This window comes from Penicillium pulvis (genome assembly GCF_028828015.1).
Source record: "Penicillium pulvis strain IBT 33274 chromosome Unknown contig_23_segment0_segment0, whole genome shotgun sequence".
NCBI lineage: Eukaryota > Fungi > Ascomycota > Eurotiomycetes > Eurotiales > Aspergillaceae > Penicillium > Penicillium pulvis.
This window is the reverse complement of record NW_026643075.1, coordinates 3,513,722-3,529,449: the sequence shown is the minus strand read 5'-3', so window position 1 is coordinate 3,529,449 and position 15,728 is coordinate 3,513,722. Positions and strand designations below refer to the sequence as shown.

Sequence of the window (15,728 nt, the reverse complement as noted above, 5' to 3'; positions counted from 1 at the left end):
CTGGATCTATCCAACAAATATAAAAGGAAAAAAAAGTCCCAGGGCTCGGTTTTCTTCGCGGCAACCAGTCAGTTCTCCGCCATCGGGGTTAGATCAGCAGCATGCTGATTGGTGCACGATCACGACATCAATGCAAACTCATACTTTAAGATATGCAAACTTGCCTCTTTGGGCGATAGTGCGGGGGACTCGTGACCCAGGGCGAGCACGTCAGCGTCGGCATTTGCCCACGCAGGTTCTTCATGGAAAGACTAGAGTACAGTGCTCTATACATTCAGATCCCGATAGACATGGCATTTAATCATCATTGGCTGTATAGCAATACCGAAATATCTAGATGGCATGATCTATATAATTTTGATGTTCTATACCCGGAAGAAACATGATTTTGTCAAATGTGCGCTTTCTAGCTATGCTACTCACCGCATTCCGCATGGTGCCAATAGTAGTGCGTTTATTACCGATTTCAACTCTCGGTCGAGAGACTCAACCAATGCATGATTACAAATGAACTGTGCTATATGGCTACTTCTCTGAACTGCCTCTCAAGCAGTGATACCGTTTAAATTTTTCAATGATGAAAATAGGCCATGATAATGACCCTGGAATAAGGGGTGAATTGACATTCTCGAAAACCGATCCTGTCTTTGTCAAGCAACTGGCAAGACCCGCGCTAAGGTTGTGGGGCCCGCCAGTGACCAGTGAAAACGAAGCCAGCATGTAATTGTCATTGATGTTTGGTTCGTCTGTACTACAATCCCAGTTCATGATGTCTTCGGGGGGGAGAACAAAGGGATCGACGCATATACAATCATAATTTTAGCGCTGTACTTAATCATCGCAAATGCATAGGTATGATTGGCAATAATTGAAGCTGTAAAAAAGAATTGAATAAAAAGACAATGCAAAAAAAGATGATCTGCGCAGGGTTCGAACCTGCGATCTTCCGTGTGTAAGACGGATGCGCTAACCACTACGCCAGCAGATCATTTTGATGCCTTATATCAGAAAATCTCGAATATTAAAATACTAACTTTTATCTCGATATGTGTAGTATCCTTCTTTTTTTCGTCGTCTGCCCATGCGTATATGGCCCCATATGGGAATGACAGATCATATTTGTACCCTCTAGGTCTTAATATATCAATAGGAGAGAAACCTGGTCCATTTCCACCACTCAAGAAAGCATGTCTGTCTATCACATTTACATTCAGGTGGTATATATCCTACGTCCTACTTAGGTATTCATTGATCTTGGTCCACACCCCCTTTCATAGGGCCAGCTCTACATATCTAGGCAGCCAGCAAGTGCGAATTGGATGTGTAAATAAGCTCTGCATAATAGCATATGAAACATGAATTGCCCCTTTTTTGACAGGTCCTTTCCCTTTCTGTGTTACACACTGCCCAATGGATGCCCGATATCAGAAATTTGTTTCTCCGAAAATAGACCGGGTGGGACGATTAGGCTTGAAAAAAGTAATCTGTGTAGGACCCAAGGCTGTGGCTTGGAGCCAAGATCATCGCTTTGCGCGTGTGATGTGATCAGGGGGATCAACGGCGGGTCCTTTGTGATATATCCCCTTTGGCCTTGACCAATTTAAAACCACGAATTCCTGCTCATTTGAATCTCATCAATCAAATATTCTATACACCATGTCTATCTACTACCAATTCTTCCAAACCTATGGTGAGTGCGGTATTTATGTTGTTTGTTATATCTCTCATTGATGATTGGGGTCATAGTTATCAGCGAGGTGCTACCGGGTCCGCGGGGTTGAATGCTGCATCAATGACCTTAGGACATTTCGAAATCATAGCAAGACTCCAAGGTATGTGCGCACAAATGTAAGACTCCTTCATTATATCTGTCGCCCGATATCTAAAATATATCTAGATGTTTGCGGTCCAATTTGACGCCGCGGGTATCTACCTCGTCGGTACGCCGAGAGAACAATTCCACGTCTCCTTCGAAGAAATGATAGCTTTCAAGGCAGGCATCATCGGTCTCCTGGAATATGGTGTCACATGGAAGGTATCGAAAGCAGTTGCAAGCCGAATAAGACATCGACTATGGAACCGTGCTGAAACAGCCATGGAGACACAACCCGCACTGTGGATTGACAACTCGGGACCTGCGTTATATGAGATCCGCCATGGGATAGAGTCAATTCTCGTTACTCCACAGGACTTGGAGTGTTCTCGGTTCGGCAGGGCGATTAAAAGATATTGGGATATGGGGATGACCGAGCCTAGCACGCGATCTACTATACAGATGCTGCTCGAGGCATTCTTTATTGGCCTTTGGAGGAATGTGCTTCGCAAACTGAAGTTCAAGAAGTATTGATGGACGATTACAATGTATACACGCTGCCTGACCACTTACTTGGTCCACATTGGTCCTATGACTTCTGGACCGGTTAAGTATCAGGAACAAACTGTGCCCAAAGATAAAGTAGAGTGAGAACTCATAGATCTTAATTACATCTACCCTTAGGATAATGATACATCTAGATCAATAATATTGTAAGCCATACTAGGATGCAAGATCGGGAAAACTGGTCATATTACCGGTCTTGCTTCGTGTATGGATCCGGAATACATGGCGCCGCTACGTTAGCAGGGATCTTTGGCCTGACGGGTTCGCCGAAAAATTGAAATAGACGGCGTTTGAAAAGATCAACAGTCGTCCCTTTTTAGCTTTCGCCTGGGAATCAGTCAAATTTACGTAATGCTCTCTCCTACCCCTTTTCCACTATCTGTTCCTTTCTATATAATCGGAATCAATATGGCCACGCTAAGCCACTAAAATCTTGGCAGCCAGCGACTTCGATTTTAGTAATGCCTCCTTCTATTAACATAGAGAAAGAGACTACTGAGGCAGCGACTCAGTTGGTAACCTTGGATGAGAGATTCGAAGCAGAAGGCTGCACCTCGGATGATCATATACATTAAAATGAGTGTAGGGCAGGGGACCTCGGTAAAGCGGGCTTGGAATCATTGTCTTTCAATTTCTCCTATATTCATGAGATTCCTCATAGCCTCTGAGTCCCGCAAATCTCTGTAGTCTCACCTGGACTTTGTCTTAATGACACACCACCAGCTACTGGAACCTATCTAAAAAGTCGCGCTTTCTCCTTCCTCTCGAGACCCCTCGTTACTGGCTTAGAGGGTCCTGGGACGATAAGAGTCTTCGATTTCTTTGAAGATGATAATAACGGTCTGAGTGAGCATCTTCCCCGAAACTCTTCCTCCAATATAAGGAAGCGAATTTCGGAATATTCATACCTTCCCTCATCTAAGATATTTTGCTGTATAGAAACTAGTACAACCATGAGAAGCATAGTCCAATCTCAAATCCAACCCATAGTTGAGCCATGTAATCTCATCACTGGCAGCCATCGTATTTCGCCGAGAAATTTGGTACGCCATGTACCTCTGATGACCACGCAAACAAAAGGAAAAAGGAAAATGCAGCGCGACGCCAAAGAATTTAGGGTTAAAGCTCTTAGAGTGAAGGTTTAATCGCACAAAAAGTAGTTCAGGTGGTGTTGAAATACCCAGTAAACTCACAACCCGGTCACAAATCCGAACTCTGCCACACAGAAACAGCCGTGTTAGCCGGACAAGATGGTATAATATTATACTCAATGTAAGAATAAGAGTATGTATCGATGATCCCGCTATGACTATCTAACAAGCATATCTAATACAAAATCGCAAGACAGCCTCGTGCAGCTCAGGGTGAAAGAGAGCGATTACAAGCACATAGCCATACAGAGTGACACACGTTTCTAGAAAAAGAACCGTGGCAAGGATTCCAGCAAAGCTCCAACGATCCGACCAGTGGAAGCTTTCCCAGGCACTCTTAATACCCCCCGTCGGTTGAGTTCTCCGGGCGCTGGATACTGCCTGTACGTGTATTGTGGATGCAGCCACTCGAATGAAGATGGCATAGGTTGGAACCACAGCTGAGAAATACACAATGGACATCACTAGAAAGGTGCCGATTGCCCTTCGCTCCATACCATTCGAATCTTCTCCAGATCTGAGGATTTGAACAAACATATTGACAGTGAGATAGAAGCACACGCTCGAGGCGGTGCTGTATAGCAGTGTAGCCGGGAAGGTCTTCCACCATACTGACCAGCTAAGAACACGTCGATAGAAAGGAATCTGCGATGGCTGGGCGAGAATTGTATGCACATTAGATACTTTAAGGGTTGAAAGCAGCATCTCTGTCGCCACGTTCAAGACCAAAAGTTGAAAGAAATCTGTTTCTTTTATAGTGAATCGCGAGAGGAGAAACACTTTGGCCAATCGATGGAAAATGAAGATTGGCAACCCTCGAAATTGTCCCTTCATAAGGAGATTTCCACCTCGTCCTGGCACTGGCCGTGATGTCGCGATTAGCGTTGCGTTGACATTACCACAGGCATATATCAGCTTCTTATTATCAGCCTATTGTATAGTGTAGATGACAGTTGGATTTGGATTGACCCACCAAGATAAAAACAACCAGAGACCCGGCCAGGATCAGCATAATGGGCTTTACTTCTGGTCCATTTTGATTCTGATCTTGGTAAGAATTCCCAGATCTGACATGCGAAACGTCGAATGACATTTCTATACGGGATACAGACAAAGGAGGGCCCAGGAAGAAGAATGAAAAGTAGAGGAAGAGAGGAAAGAACACTGACTATCCGCAATCTTGTTCGGGCGCACCACTAACTGTAGTTGGAACTGGCCGCAAACGCTGTGGGTACAATACCCCTGCTATGGCCCCATGATTACGTGTAAGGTGGGTCACCAGCGTTAAGCCAGAGATTACAACGTATCATCGCTCATCTCATGCATCCTTCTACTCCACTATTCCTGAGATAGTAGACAGAGAATGAGGTTCCAGTATAGTATATGCCACAATAGAGATTCGCAAAATCTTTAGATGCATTTGATTAATCTTCATCGGGAGATATTATGCTTCTTTTTACCCATAGTATGGAGAGCGTAGTGGGCCTCGAGAAGAGTAGATCGCATCTGGAGGCAGAGCTTCCAGATTGCTGTTACATGGTGCAAATTCACGACGAGCTTGGGGCCTTGCATATACCATAATGGGTGCTAGGGCGCATGCTTAGCCTATTTAGCGTTGAATTTTCAATCATTTATATAGTGAAGCGGAGAACGCCGCAGGCAGCACTCAACATCCATGGATTGTGCCGGTCATTCCGGTATGGCAAGACCACAACCATAACACATATAGTAACGTACGAAGGAGCGAGAGGTCACCAGTAGGGGTGGTTTGAGAAGGTTTAGAAATGTAATTCTTAATACTACGCCTAGCTAGTAGATACGGTGTTTGAATACTGACCGGGCGGACGTCGACCTGTTTTTATTTTTATTATTTAATATAAAATGTAGGGGGAGCTGTCGTCGTTAGTGATAACACAGCACCAAGGTTGGTTAGACAGTGCATGTACTAGTCAAATCCTTCAGATGTTGAGGATTTTTTCAGATTTTGGGAGCATGATACAAGGGCCATAACTTTACTGAGACTGACTTATGACAATTGTGGTTAGAGTAAACTGACATATCCACTGGTAGACTTATCGTATCAGGAGCCTGTCTGTAGCAAGGCTAAGAGTGGGTTATAAAAGGTTGGCGATTCCCCGTCCATAGACATTTATTCCTTCTCACCACTCAATCTACCCCCTCAAGGTCTTTCCTCCAATATGAGAGACTTTACTTGGGCTGCCTGCATAGGCATCGCTATGATCCTTGGTCAACCTGTCGTTGCCAGTGCCAAAATTACCATCGCACCTTCTGGTACCAATGCCAGCACTACTCCCGAAAAGATCTGGGTTCGAACATATCAGGATATCAATACTACATCCCACGTGCAAGCCCTCTACGATGCTATGGGCGGCACCTTTGCGCTTCCCTCTGAATTCGGCCCTGAAGCTCACCTAAGTGGGATTATCTTCAGCAACTCAACCGATAACTTCCCTCGTCCAGAATGGGCACAGTCGGGAGATGTATCCGGAAACACATCGTTGTCTCTTGACAAACGCTGGACTGGTAAAGTCTACAGCCATGAGTGTACAGATCCTCCCGATTGGTCAAATAGATTGTTTTCGTACAAAGCACAGTTGTACATGAACGGTATCTTATGTGACAGGGCTCTTAAAATAGCCCCTTATGCTTGGGGCGGTATTGCCCTTATATTCTCCAAAGTCCAATGTGGAGAGAGGCTTCAATATCTCTGTGAGGGCATCTGGACTATTCTTGGTGTCGCCGCTAGTGACAACATTGGGCCAGGCATTAAGTCACTCTGTGCTGAAGGAATGGCAAGTCTAGCAAGTTACTGCTACGAGAAAGGAGGCTCGATGAAAGTCAAAGTCGATCAGACTGGGTCTGTTTTCGAATTTGGCGGGTATTGCAATTCGAAAACAACCGAAAGCTGTGAGACTATATCTTCTGACGACAAGTGCGAAACTATTGTATGCACAGGACAATGTAATCCTGGCCACAAAGACCCTTGAGGTCTCAAGCCCCCAGGCTCAATATTCAAGGCTTGTTTGGAACAGAGAAAGGCTCCATGGATAAAAACGCTTGTCCCCAATTTTGTGCAGGCCAGGATATAAAATTATGCAGCAAGTCAATGTGTTAAACTATGTGTTAGCCTTCAATAACCTCTTCACCAAAGCAATGGCAATGATACTTTGGACAGGATGACCTGTGAAATTGTGCTTTCAATCGGTCTGGCTCGACTCCTCTCTGAGCGATAGTCACCATAGACTTACTAATGGCTATACAGGAACAGCAAATAATGGATCTGAATTATATAAGTCGATATACTTTATTTCCAGCCATTCTAGTGAAAGTGTTAAAACTCTTGGCATCATTGTGATGAAGCTGCCTCCAATGTAGGTGTAGTTGACCAATAGCAGAAAAATGAGCTTGTTTACTAAAGGCGGATTGGGAAATAACGGTTACCTAATTACCATTTTACGTCGGTGTGTGCATCAAAAAGCCTTTATTCGTTGGTTCCATATTTGTTTTAGCATAAAGGTGCGCGAGATGTCGCCTTCGAAGGAGGTGACGGTAACCCACGAATAGCAGACCTCGGGACCATATCATGATATTAAGGACACAGTGACTTGAGATACCTCGCTCGATGCACACAGGATGTAATGGTCTCTTAAGGAAACTCATCATACTAGGATAGTATGCCCCAAAGAATGTTTCGTGTCAGTCAATATATTGACCAGCCACTTCAAGTTGCTCCAACTCTAAATGACTTAACACCTTACTTTCACGGCTGGTTCCGATGAGAGAGTGATACATTACAGAATATAGTGTAAAAGTCTCTACCAATTGTATATAATACCGCGGGGACAAAGTGTGGCGGTGCCTTTATGTACTATCATGCACGCGTTCCGTAACATCCCGTTTTGTAAATAGCCTTGTGGGTTTACGTTGAATTTCCGAAGCAAAATAATCGATACGAGTCCTCGCGATTATTATGGGATCATGAGCCTACTCGAATGTGCCAAACCTCTTTAGAGTGAAGAAATGTATGAGAGTTGTATGATGGCTTTGAGTTATACTTTCCACCAGTCAGGGCCACTGTTAAGAAGAAGGAGCGAAAGCTTCCTTAGCCCATAGGAAAACAAATGTCTTGGCTTAATAAAGCTTTTCATTATAAGACTGGAATAATCTCCTAGAGGTCCAGCAATTCAGAAACCAGCCTAGATGCGCTGCGCCTTGAAGTCAGTCACTGAGTGGATAGTTATATGTAACGTGCCTTTTAAGAGCTTAGTGTCCATGTAAGACAATATCGCACGATCGATCTAGGCACCGTGCCGCCTCGTTTGAGTCCGCGAAGGCTTTTCTGGAAGTGCTCCCTAGTTTTTCGTGATATGGCAAAATAGCACTGGAAGTTAGCCTCGAAGACGCAAAAGAGGCAATATCAATTTGCTAGATAGATCGGACCGTCGCGTGGTTCGGGCGATAAAGAAGGGTCTTATTCTAAGTAAAATGATACTTCGAAGGATAAGGGATTTTGAACCATACGTTAAGAGTCTGTCTTAGGTATGAACCTTTTGTATGGCACCATTTCGACTCGACCGAGCCCGATTTATGCATTGCTTAGAACAATACGCTGCCCTATAACGTCTTTCTTAGAAAGATATAAGAATCTTGGAAAGCTGACTGTTTCTTAGTAAGTGACTGATTCTCATTAGGATCCGTAAGCTTAGTTATACTGATTTGCAAGTAGACTTGGAAGTAGAAGACTGATGAAACACGCCCCACAAGTATTAAATTTTGTATAGAAGTCATTAGAAAGTATTCATGAGGTGCATGCATGTATATAAATTGTGTACAATGATGAGATCTGCCAGACCCTGGCCTACCCAGGCGTCAAACATTATAGACCCATCCCATATGAAGTCAATGTACATCTCCAGACGCCAAAGGAAGATGAGATGTACATCGAGCATAGCAACGCTCGATATCATTCGAATCCACATCAATTCCTCGATACCAAAACGCCTTTTCAAAATCCCGAAACATAGATACCAGACGCCGAGTAAAGAGCCAGTGGGTGAGAGATGTGATGTCCAATTCCTCCACGGAATCTGGGTCAATGAGTCGTCTGTTCATATACATTTGTCATGATTTTGTCAAAGTCTAAGCTTTGTGACGCGTGTGCTCCCGAGTACAAAGCTTTAGCGAGCGCTGCTTTGTTTCGATTGTTGAGCGAAACGATGGTACGAACACAAGGGCCCGAATGGATTGTGTTCTTTGGTATCGCACTGGCGGAGAAGATTTGGGGTGCCCGGCCCATGAAAAAGGGAAATGTAGGTCAACCATTGGCGCCAGCGGAGGGAAATATGGAGGTTGGGATTCAAAGTGACATGTGATGTGTTGGAACCTCGGGGAAAAGGCCAAAGTGTGATGGTAAGTGGGGGCCGTGATCAATTATCGAGATTCGGACCAGTCCTGCATTTTAACATTGACCCCCGGGTGTTCGGGGATAGATTGTTGAATAACGCCGGCGCGAATGATTGATGGAGAAGGTTGGGGAGGACCAGTGCCAGAACGGCGTCTTCGCTCTCGCTCCAAGGGACCCGGTAGCTCATTGTTGTTTTGGGTACGGGCACGAAACTTCTGGCCAAGGTTACCTAGCCAGTTACCCTCTTCCTCTTCACCGAGCCAGTAGCTGTGGCCAATACCAACCATGATACGGCCCAGCTTACCCTTCCACCCTTGACCATCAGGGCTGTAAGGTGTGAAAGGTTCACGGTCAATGTCCGCCACACTGGCGATCGAGACATTGCGGCTGTGTGTGGGGAGTTGGGTGTGTCGGGGGACCGCAATCCACAGACGTAGGGTTTGGCGGGCAAATGCAAGCATTACCAAGACGAAGTAGACGCGCACGGCCCACAGAAGTGAGATGAAAACGATGCTCTGGAAGCTTTCGGGTTGGGCAACAACATTGCTCAGGTGGTCAGCGGCTCTGGGCGGGTGGGGGATGAAATTGTTTCCCTCCTGCGTGTGCTGGATCTCGACATAGGCGGCATCGTACTTGGGGCTGGTGAAGCCGGCGGTTTCTGCGATCGTTTCGCTGCCTGGTCCAGAGGGCTTGCCACTATCGTAACCCTGCGACACCACAAGAAACCAAGTCACCCCAAAGGCGGCAGTGTAGGCAGCGTTGATCAAGCTGTCAATAAGGTACAGCCAGGCGAGCGCAAGACACTCTAGAGGGGACTGTTTTCGGATGTGCGGGAAGAGGATGGCGGTAATGGCGAGGGCGATGAGCGAGTACAGGTACATGGACAGTTGTACAGGCGACAAGTGGTAACCGGTCAACAGGGCGAGGAGGCCATAGAGGCCACTGATCTTATTCAATAGTAGCGACAGGGTGATTAATGACGCGCCTGTCTCCAGGCTCATAACGTAGAGAAAGGACTGAAGTCACGAGATGATTAGCTCCGGAGGCCAACGGATAAGCCAGAATTAGCGATCGCAGGGGGGGGGGGAAGTGCTCACCTCTGGCCGCGGAATGCGGAAGAGACGGGATGAGAGCCCCATCTTGGATACCAAAATCAATACAAAGATGTTTAGGTAGATGGGAGGTGTATATAAGTGAAGGTTGGGAAGGGCGAAAAGAGAAAAGGATGAGATTATGGTCCCGCAGGTGGTCCAGGGGCGCTATTTTCCGGGCGATCCGCATTTGCTGATCGATGCCCGATTGCGATCGGCTCCGGCTGCATCACCTCGTTTATGCCCGTATTATTCTAGTTTGTTTTAGTTCGCGAAAATTTTCATAATACTTGGGTTATCTAGTCTTTTCCTTGCTTGGCAAATAAGTATTGAGTTTTTAGCTTTGGTAATCCGAATAGTCATGTTCAATGCTTCAATGTGTGGTTTACCAATACACTGTGTATCTTCAACACCAGACAGCACTGCCTCGTGGCCAAACTACTTGGCCACTACTTCCAGTGATAAACCCTGGGGGATTTAATCATATCAGTGGGCTTCCAAGCAAGGAATAATGATAGACACCTATTGATATTTCCACCCGACATCATCGAAGGCAACTGGAGCGACATCTGTGTAGACTAAAAAGAAAAACAAAACAAAGCGAGACGAATCAGCATTCAAAATGTCGTACTCTTGACCTATTAACGGGAGAGTATTCCTACCTAGTGTCATAGCAAGCATGTCTATAATACCTGCGGCCACACCATGGGCCCAGGCGACGGACAGTGCACACCCAGCCTGTTATAACTTAGTCATAGGATCATGGGATTTACTAGAGCAACACATACAATCCATGCCGAGCATGGTGACTCGACCAGAGGGATCAATCACCAGACTCCCTGAGAAATTTAGTAGGGCAGCCCATGTTGTATAGACTCCGTAGAGCAGGAGGGTCATCGACCCGTGGAGGACTAATGTGCTGCACAACATAACTTAATAATTGTTTACAATAAGAACGCCAGTCGACTTTGCAAGACATCTATGAAAGAATGGACGTTAGAGGATGGTGGAACTCTATCTTGGGGTATGAAGATCCCGCTTACTGGACAAATACAGCAACAAAGACCCGCTGATATGTCGGAATCTTCAGGGTCTCCCGGGAATTGTAGAAACTCTCTGTGTCTGGGCAATCTGGGCTTCAATCAGCATAAAATTTTGACGCGCAAGATCTTGGTTATTGTCTGCAGCTAAATCGTCATGTAAGAGAACCAGAGCTTGCAGCGTGTGGTCTTTGCGCCCCGAGCGTGGAGCTACCGAGGAGACTCTGGGGCAAGGTGGGATCCGATATTGAGACATTGAGACCCGATAACTAGGTTCATTAGCGATGATTCAAATGCGCAGTGGAGGACTATACTTTGCAAAGCAAGAGCAAGGTGCCACTGAGCCTGTGGACTCTGCTCAAGATATCATCTTAAAACGACCCATGCCCGCCAAAGCCTGGTATAATTGAAAAATCTCCTCCCGCCATTGAAATGGAAATCTTTGCGGTATTCACTTAACTTGTCACAGCCGACGCACCATGAGGCTTTACCATTCTTCCATAATTAGAAGTTGGTGAACCCTCCGATTGATTAAAGGAAATCAATGTGTTGAACATACTTGATTTAGGCTATGAACGAGTCCTCAGATCAGCCATTGCGAGACAGCAGCACATGAAGTGAAGGAAGAGCCTTCAGAGGCTAAGTCACCCAACTCATTAAACAATGTTGCAGCCAGTAGCATTGCAATATGAACAGATGCCGCCTGGATGACCGCCGATATAATACGAATAGTGATTTGAATGGACCCCCGTCTTCCCAATCTATCGGCAAGCCATGGAAACATGTCACATCCTGTGATGCCACCCGCAGATAATTTATTCTGAACGGCTTTTTCGCATGTCAGCCTTGAAGCTTACTAGGTAGGGTCAACGCCTTACTCCCCGACGTCGTGATAATCGCAATTTCTGTGTGAATTCGAGGCCAGATTGAATTTTAATGATAGGGTAAGGGGAGGGGCTGAGAGTTCAAGATTTTGAGATCAAAAGGGTCTGGTCCAAAGACGTACTAGTGCAGCATTAGGGGGACGTTATGCGGTGTAGCCCCGGATTTGCACCGACGTCAGGTTCTTAATCCGAGAACATGCAGATCTTCCCAAAGCTTGGCCTTATCTCCGTATTCAACTGGTCAACTTTTTCGGTTAAAATGCATATTCCGTTGAAACTTTTGGGCACTTCGAAATATCGGATGTAAGAAAAACTGAGACAGTCTATGAATTTTTCAACTTGCTTCTTGGGGATTCGGGATTTCCTGAAGGGGCAGATCTACAACCCCGCAACAACGGTTATCAACAAAGATAAGAATAAGATTAACGAACCCCTGGGGCTTGCGATCCATGACTGCTTGCTCCTACATACTATATATATCCATGATTATATGTACGGATGTACCAGACGTATGTACATGTACAGACCTCGAGGATCCCGCGAAATAAATTATTAGGTACATAATCACGGTCCAAATTGGTCCAGATTGAAATTGACAGGTCACATTTATATGTATGAATAGCACTCAAGCCCTAAGTCTCTTGCTCACTCCAAATGAATCTAGGTAGTGCTGATGAGGCACACCCGTATAGGGGAACCAGAGATCTAGCCCTGGAGAGTATGTATGAGGTGGAGTTCTTTCATAAGCGCACCTTTGCAAACATTATACCATGAATCATAACGTATAACTATGTGAACAATTAAAGATGTGGAGAGTGTGGGGTTTGTTCGTTTATGAAATCATTTATGAATACGCATTTACTGTATGTTGAGCATAGAACGTGTCCTGGAAGTGGAGAATGATATCACTGCCTTGAGGAGGTTCAACTTCCGCCAAGATTTTCATCGGATGGCGATGGTTACCTTCGGGGAGATACCGCATCTGGACCTTGACGGAATAGCCCCGTAAACACGTAAACCACATCCGTCGCCACTTTTTTCGGTCTCGGAACCGAATTATTAATCGTGGATCCACAATGAATTGGGCATTCTTGAATCATGGCGCCAATGGATGACATCAGAATTTGTCTGCTACTCATTTTTTCCCACTAGCGCCGATCCACTCATCAGCTGTTGTTTTCGGCCATACCGCCTCGATTTTCAAATGCGGGCAATTTACCACATGAATTGGACTGCCTGATTGGATATTTATGAAAAGATCCAAATCATTTGAAAGGCTCCAAATTAATGGGAAACCCCCGTCTGAGTCGTGTATAATCTCACGTTCTGCTTGGACCCTCGGCAATTACAGTTGCATCTTGAAGCCGTCGATTTACGATAGTGGGTCTGGACGGTTAGAACGGATCCTGTTCCTTCCTCCTATAGTCTTCTTAAATGAGCGACCGCCGCTGAAAAGCCCCCTGTTTACTATGCACGTTCCAGGCAGCTACTTGCCCTAATCATTGCAGTTGCTTCCTACCTGCGCCTGAGCGCAACCCGTTACCCCCCCCCGCGCAAACGTCATTCGATAAGAGAGCTCCCGACCAGAGCTCTGATCACCATGGACTCCACAGCTAAGGAAATTCAAGAAGCTGAGATTGACGCCGGGTCGCAGTCCTCGCCATGGCAAGAAAAGCGGAGAATCTCAGAGGAGGCAGATAGGCCTGAGACTTCAGGGACGACTGGATCGTCGTCAGGGTCTAGTAGCTCCATTGACTACGACCCTCAATTTCACAGACTCCAGTCGCGAAACACAGAGCTTGATTTGGAACGCAATCGCACCAATGTTTCTCGGACGCTCAGCCGAATTGAAACCCAGCGCCTTCAGCATCAGCTCACTGTTGGTGAGAGTGTCAAGTCGCGAGCCTCGAAAACACCACTGCCGCCCTTTGGTGACGGCAAGCCTTACCCTCCACCACTGCCCAATCGTGAAGACTACGTCGTAGAATTTGACGGCCCAAATGATCCTATGTATCCTAAAAACTGGCCCACAATGACCAAGTACGTTAATATATGGCGATTCTATAAAATAAAATACCTTTTGAAGCCCCCATGACACTGACATTTGAAATTTAACCAGGATTTACATCACAGCCATGCTTGCATTTACGAGTATCTGTTCGACTTTCGATTCCGCGGTCTTTAGCTCCTCATCACAGAACGTTGCGTCCCACTTTAACGTTAGCCTGGAGGTCTCTGTCCTATCTAGCACCTTATACATTGCCGGTTATGCCTCAGGCCCGTTGGTCTGGGCACCCCTGTCAGAGCTCAAGGGACGTCGCCCGGGTATTGTCATCGCTATGCTGGGATTCGGTATCTTCAACACCGCGGTTGCCGTCTCGAAGGACCTTCAGACCCTCATGATCTGTCGCTTTTTCAGCGGTATCTTTGGTAGTTCGCCGCTGGCAGTCGTGGCAGCGGTCTTCTCGGATATCTACGATAATCGGACCCGTGGTGTTGCCATTGCATTTTTCTCTGGCACAGTGTTTTTGGGACCTCTGGTTGCCCCTTTTATCGGTGGATACATCAACATGTCATACCTGGGTTGGCGCTGGACGGCTTGGATCCCCGCGTTTATGGGCTACGCGGCTTTCGTCCTGAACCTTTTCTTCCTGAAAGAGTCGTACCCACCCGTTGTTCTCATTGAAAAGGCATCAGAATTGCGACGTCGTACTAAGAACTGGGGAATCCACGCAAAGCAAGAAGAAATCGAGGTCGACTTCCGGGAGCTGATCGTCAACAACTTCTCACGCCCGCTCAAGCTTCTCTTCTATGAGCCCTTGATCTTGGCTGTTACGATCTACTTGAGCTTTATCTACGGCCTGCTTTACTGCTTCCTGACCGCTTACACAGTCGTTTTCGAGGGCGTGTACGGTTTCAATGCTGGAGAAAGTGGCCTACCTTTGTTTGGTCTGGTGGTCGGTCTGATGATTGCTGCATCATACGTTGTCTATTCTGCGAGTGGCTATAACAAAAAACTGGACGCTAATGGCGGCGTCCCCATTCCCGAATGGCGTCTGCCCCCAGTCATTGTCGGAGGTGCTCTTTTCGCTGCTGGACTTTTCTGGTTCGGTTGGACCGGGTTTAGCGGCACTGTTCATTGGATTGCGCCTACATTGAGTGGACTTTTCACCGGATTTGGCCTCTTGATCATCTTCATTCAATTGTTCAACTACCTTATTGACACCTACCTGATGTTGTGAGTTTCCCCAGATTGATTGCAACCGGTACTAGTTTTGATGCTAATATAATTGATAGCGCTGCGTCGGCCATTGCCGCGAACACCTTCTGTCGATCTATGGTGGCAGCAAGCTTCCCTCTATTTTCACGACAAATGTTTGAAAACATGGGCATCCAGTGGGCCTCTACTCTTCTTGGATGTCTTGCGGCTGTGCTGGTTCCTATTCCTATTTGCTTCTATTTCTTCGGCAAGAGACTGAGAATGAAGAGCAAGTTTGCTCCCTTCTTCGAGCCTGCGGCGGAGGCGGCTTGCGGTGACGAGGAAGAGACCGAGCGAGACGGCACTGTTGAACATTCTTGATATTCCCACAAAAGTTGCACATGTATACCAACCTAATATCCTAATTGGAGCTTTAGGATGTCTCCTACAATAATATTTCATACCACTTTGTCAGAATTCCTCATTCAAGATCGCAAGACATTCTAAGACGGGATTGTGACACAGAATGTAGGCTATCCAGCCCTGTCCTACTACATA

General features: G+C 46.1%; 4 protein-coding genes across 4 annotated transcripts; 3 read left to right on the top strand and 1 right to left on the bottom strand.

Moving 5' to 3' along the window:
* Nucleotides 1–1,897: 1,897 nt before the first annotated feature.
* On the top strand, nucleotides 1,898–2,347 carry N7503_005605 (uncharacterized protein; the record flags this gene model as incomplete). The annotated part of the gene is made up of 1 exon (XM_057065152.1): nucleotides 1,898–2,347. One exon carries the CDS (start codon nucleotides 1,898–1,900, stop codon nucleotides 2,345–2,347), a length of 450 nt encoding a protein of 149 aa, XP_056922895.1.
* Nucleotides 2,348–5,729: 3,382 nt separating this feature from the next.
* On the top strand, nucleotides 5,730–6,539 carry N7503_005604 (uncharacterized protein; the record flags this gene model as incomplete). The annotated part of the gene is made up of 1 exon (XM_057065151.1): nucleotides 5,730–6,539. The coding sequence occupies one exon, from the start codon at nucleotides 5,730–5,732 to the stop codon at nucleotides 6,537–6,539; it is 810 nt and encodes a 269-aa protein (XP_056922894.1).
* Nucleotides 6,540–8,982: 2,443 nt separating this feature from the next.
* N7503_005603 (inositol phosphorylceramide synthase regulatory subunit KEI1) lies at nucleotides 8,983–10,095 on the bottom strand (the record flags this gene model as incomplete). Its single annotated transcript, XM_057065150.1, has 2 exons — nucleotides 8,983–9,972; nucleotides 10,054–10,095. The coding sequence occupies 2 exons, from the start codon at nucleotides 10,093–10,095 to the stop codon at nucleotides 8,983–8,985; spliced, it is 1,032 nt and encodes a 343-aa protein (XP_056922893.1).
* A 3,476-nt stretch (nucleotides 10,096–13,571) lies between these two features.
* N7503_005602 (MFS transporter) lies at nucleotides 13,572–15,592 on the top strand (the record flags this gene model as incomplete). The annotated part of the gene is made up of 3 exons (XM_057065149.1): nucleotides 13,572–14,011; nucleotides 14,091–15,209; nucleotides 15,269–15,592. The coding sequence occupies 3 exons, from the start codon at nucleotides 13,572–13,574 to the stop codon at nucleotides 15,549–15,551; spliced, it is 1,842 nt and encodes a 613-aa protein (XP_056922892.1). The 3' UTR covers nucleotides 15,552–15,592.
* Nucleotides 15,593–15,728: the final 136 nt, after the last annotated feature.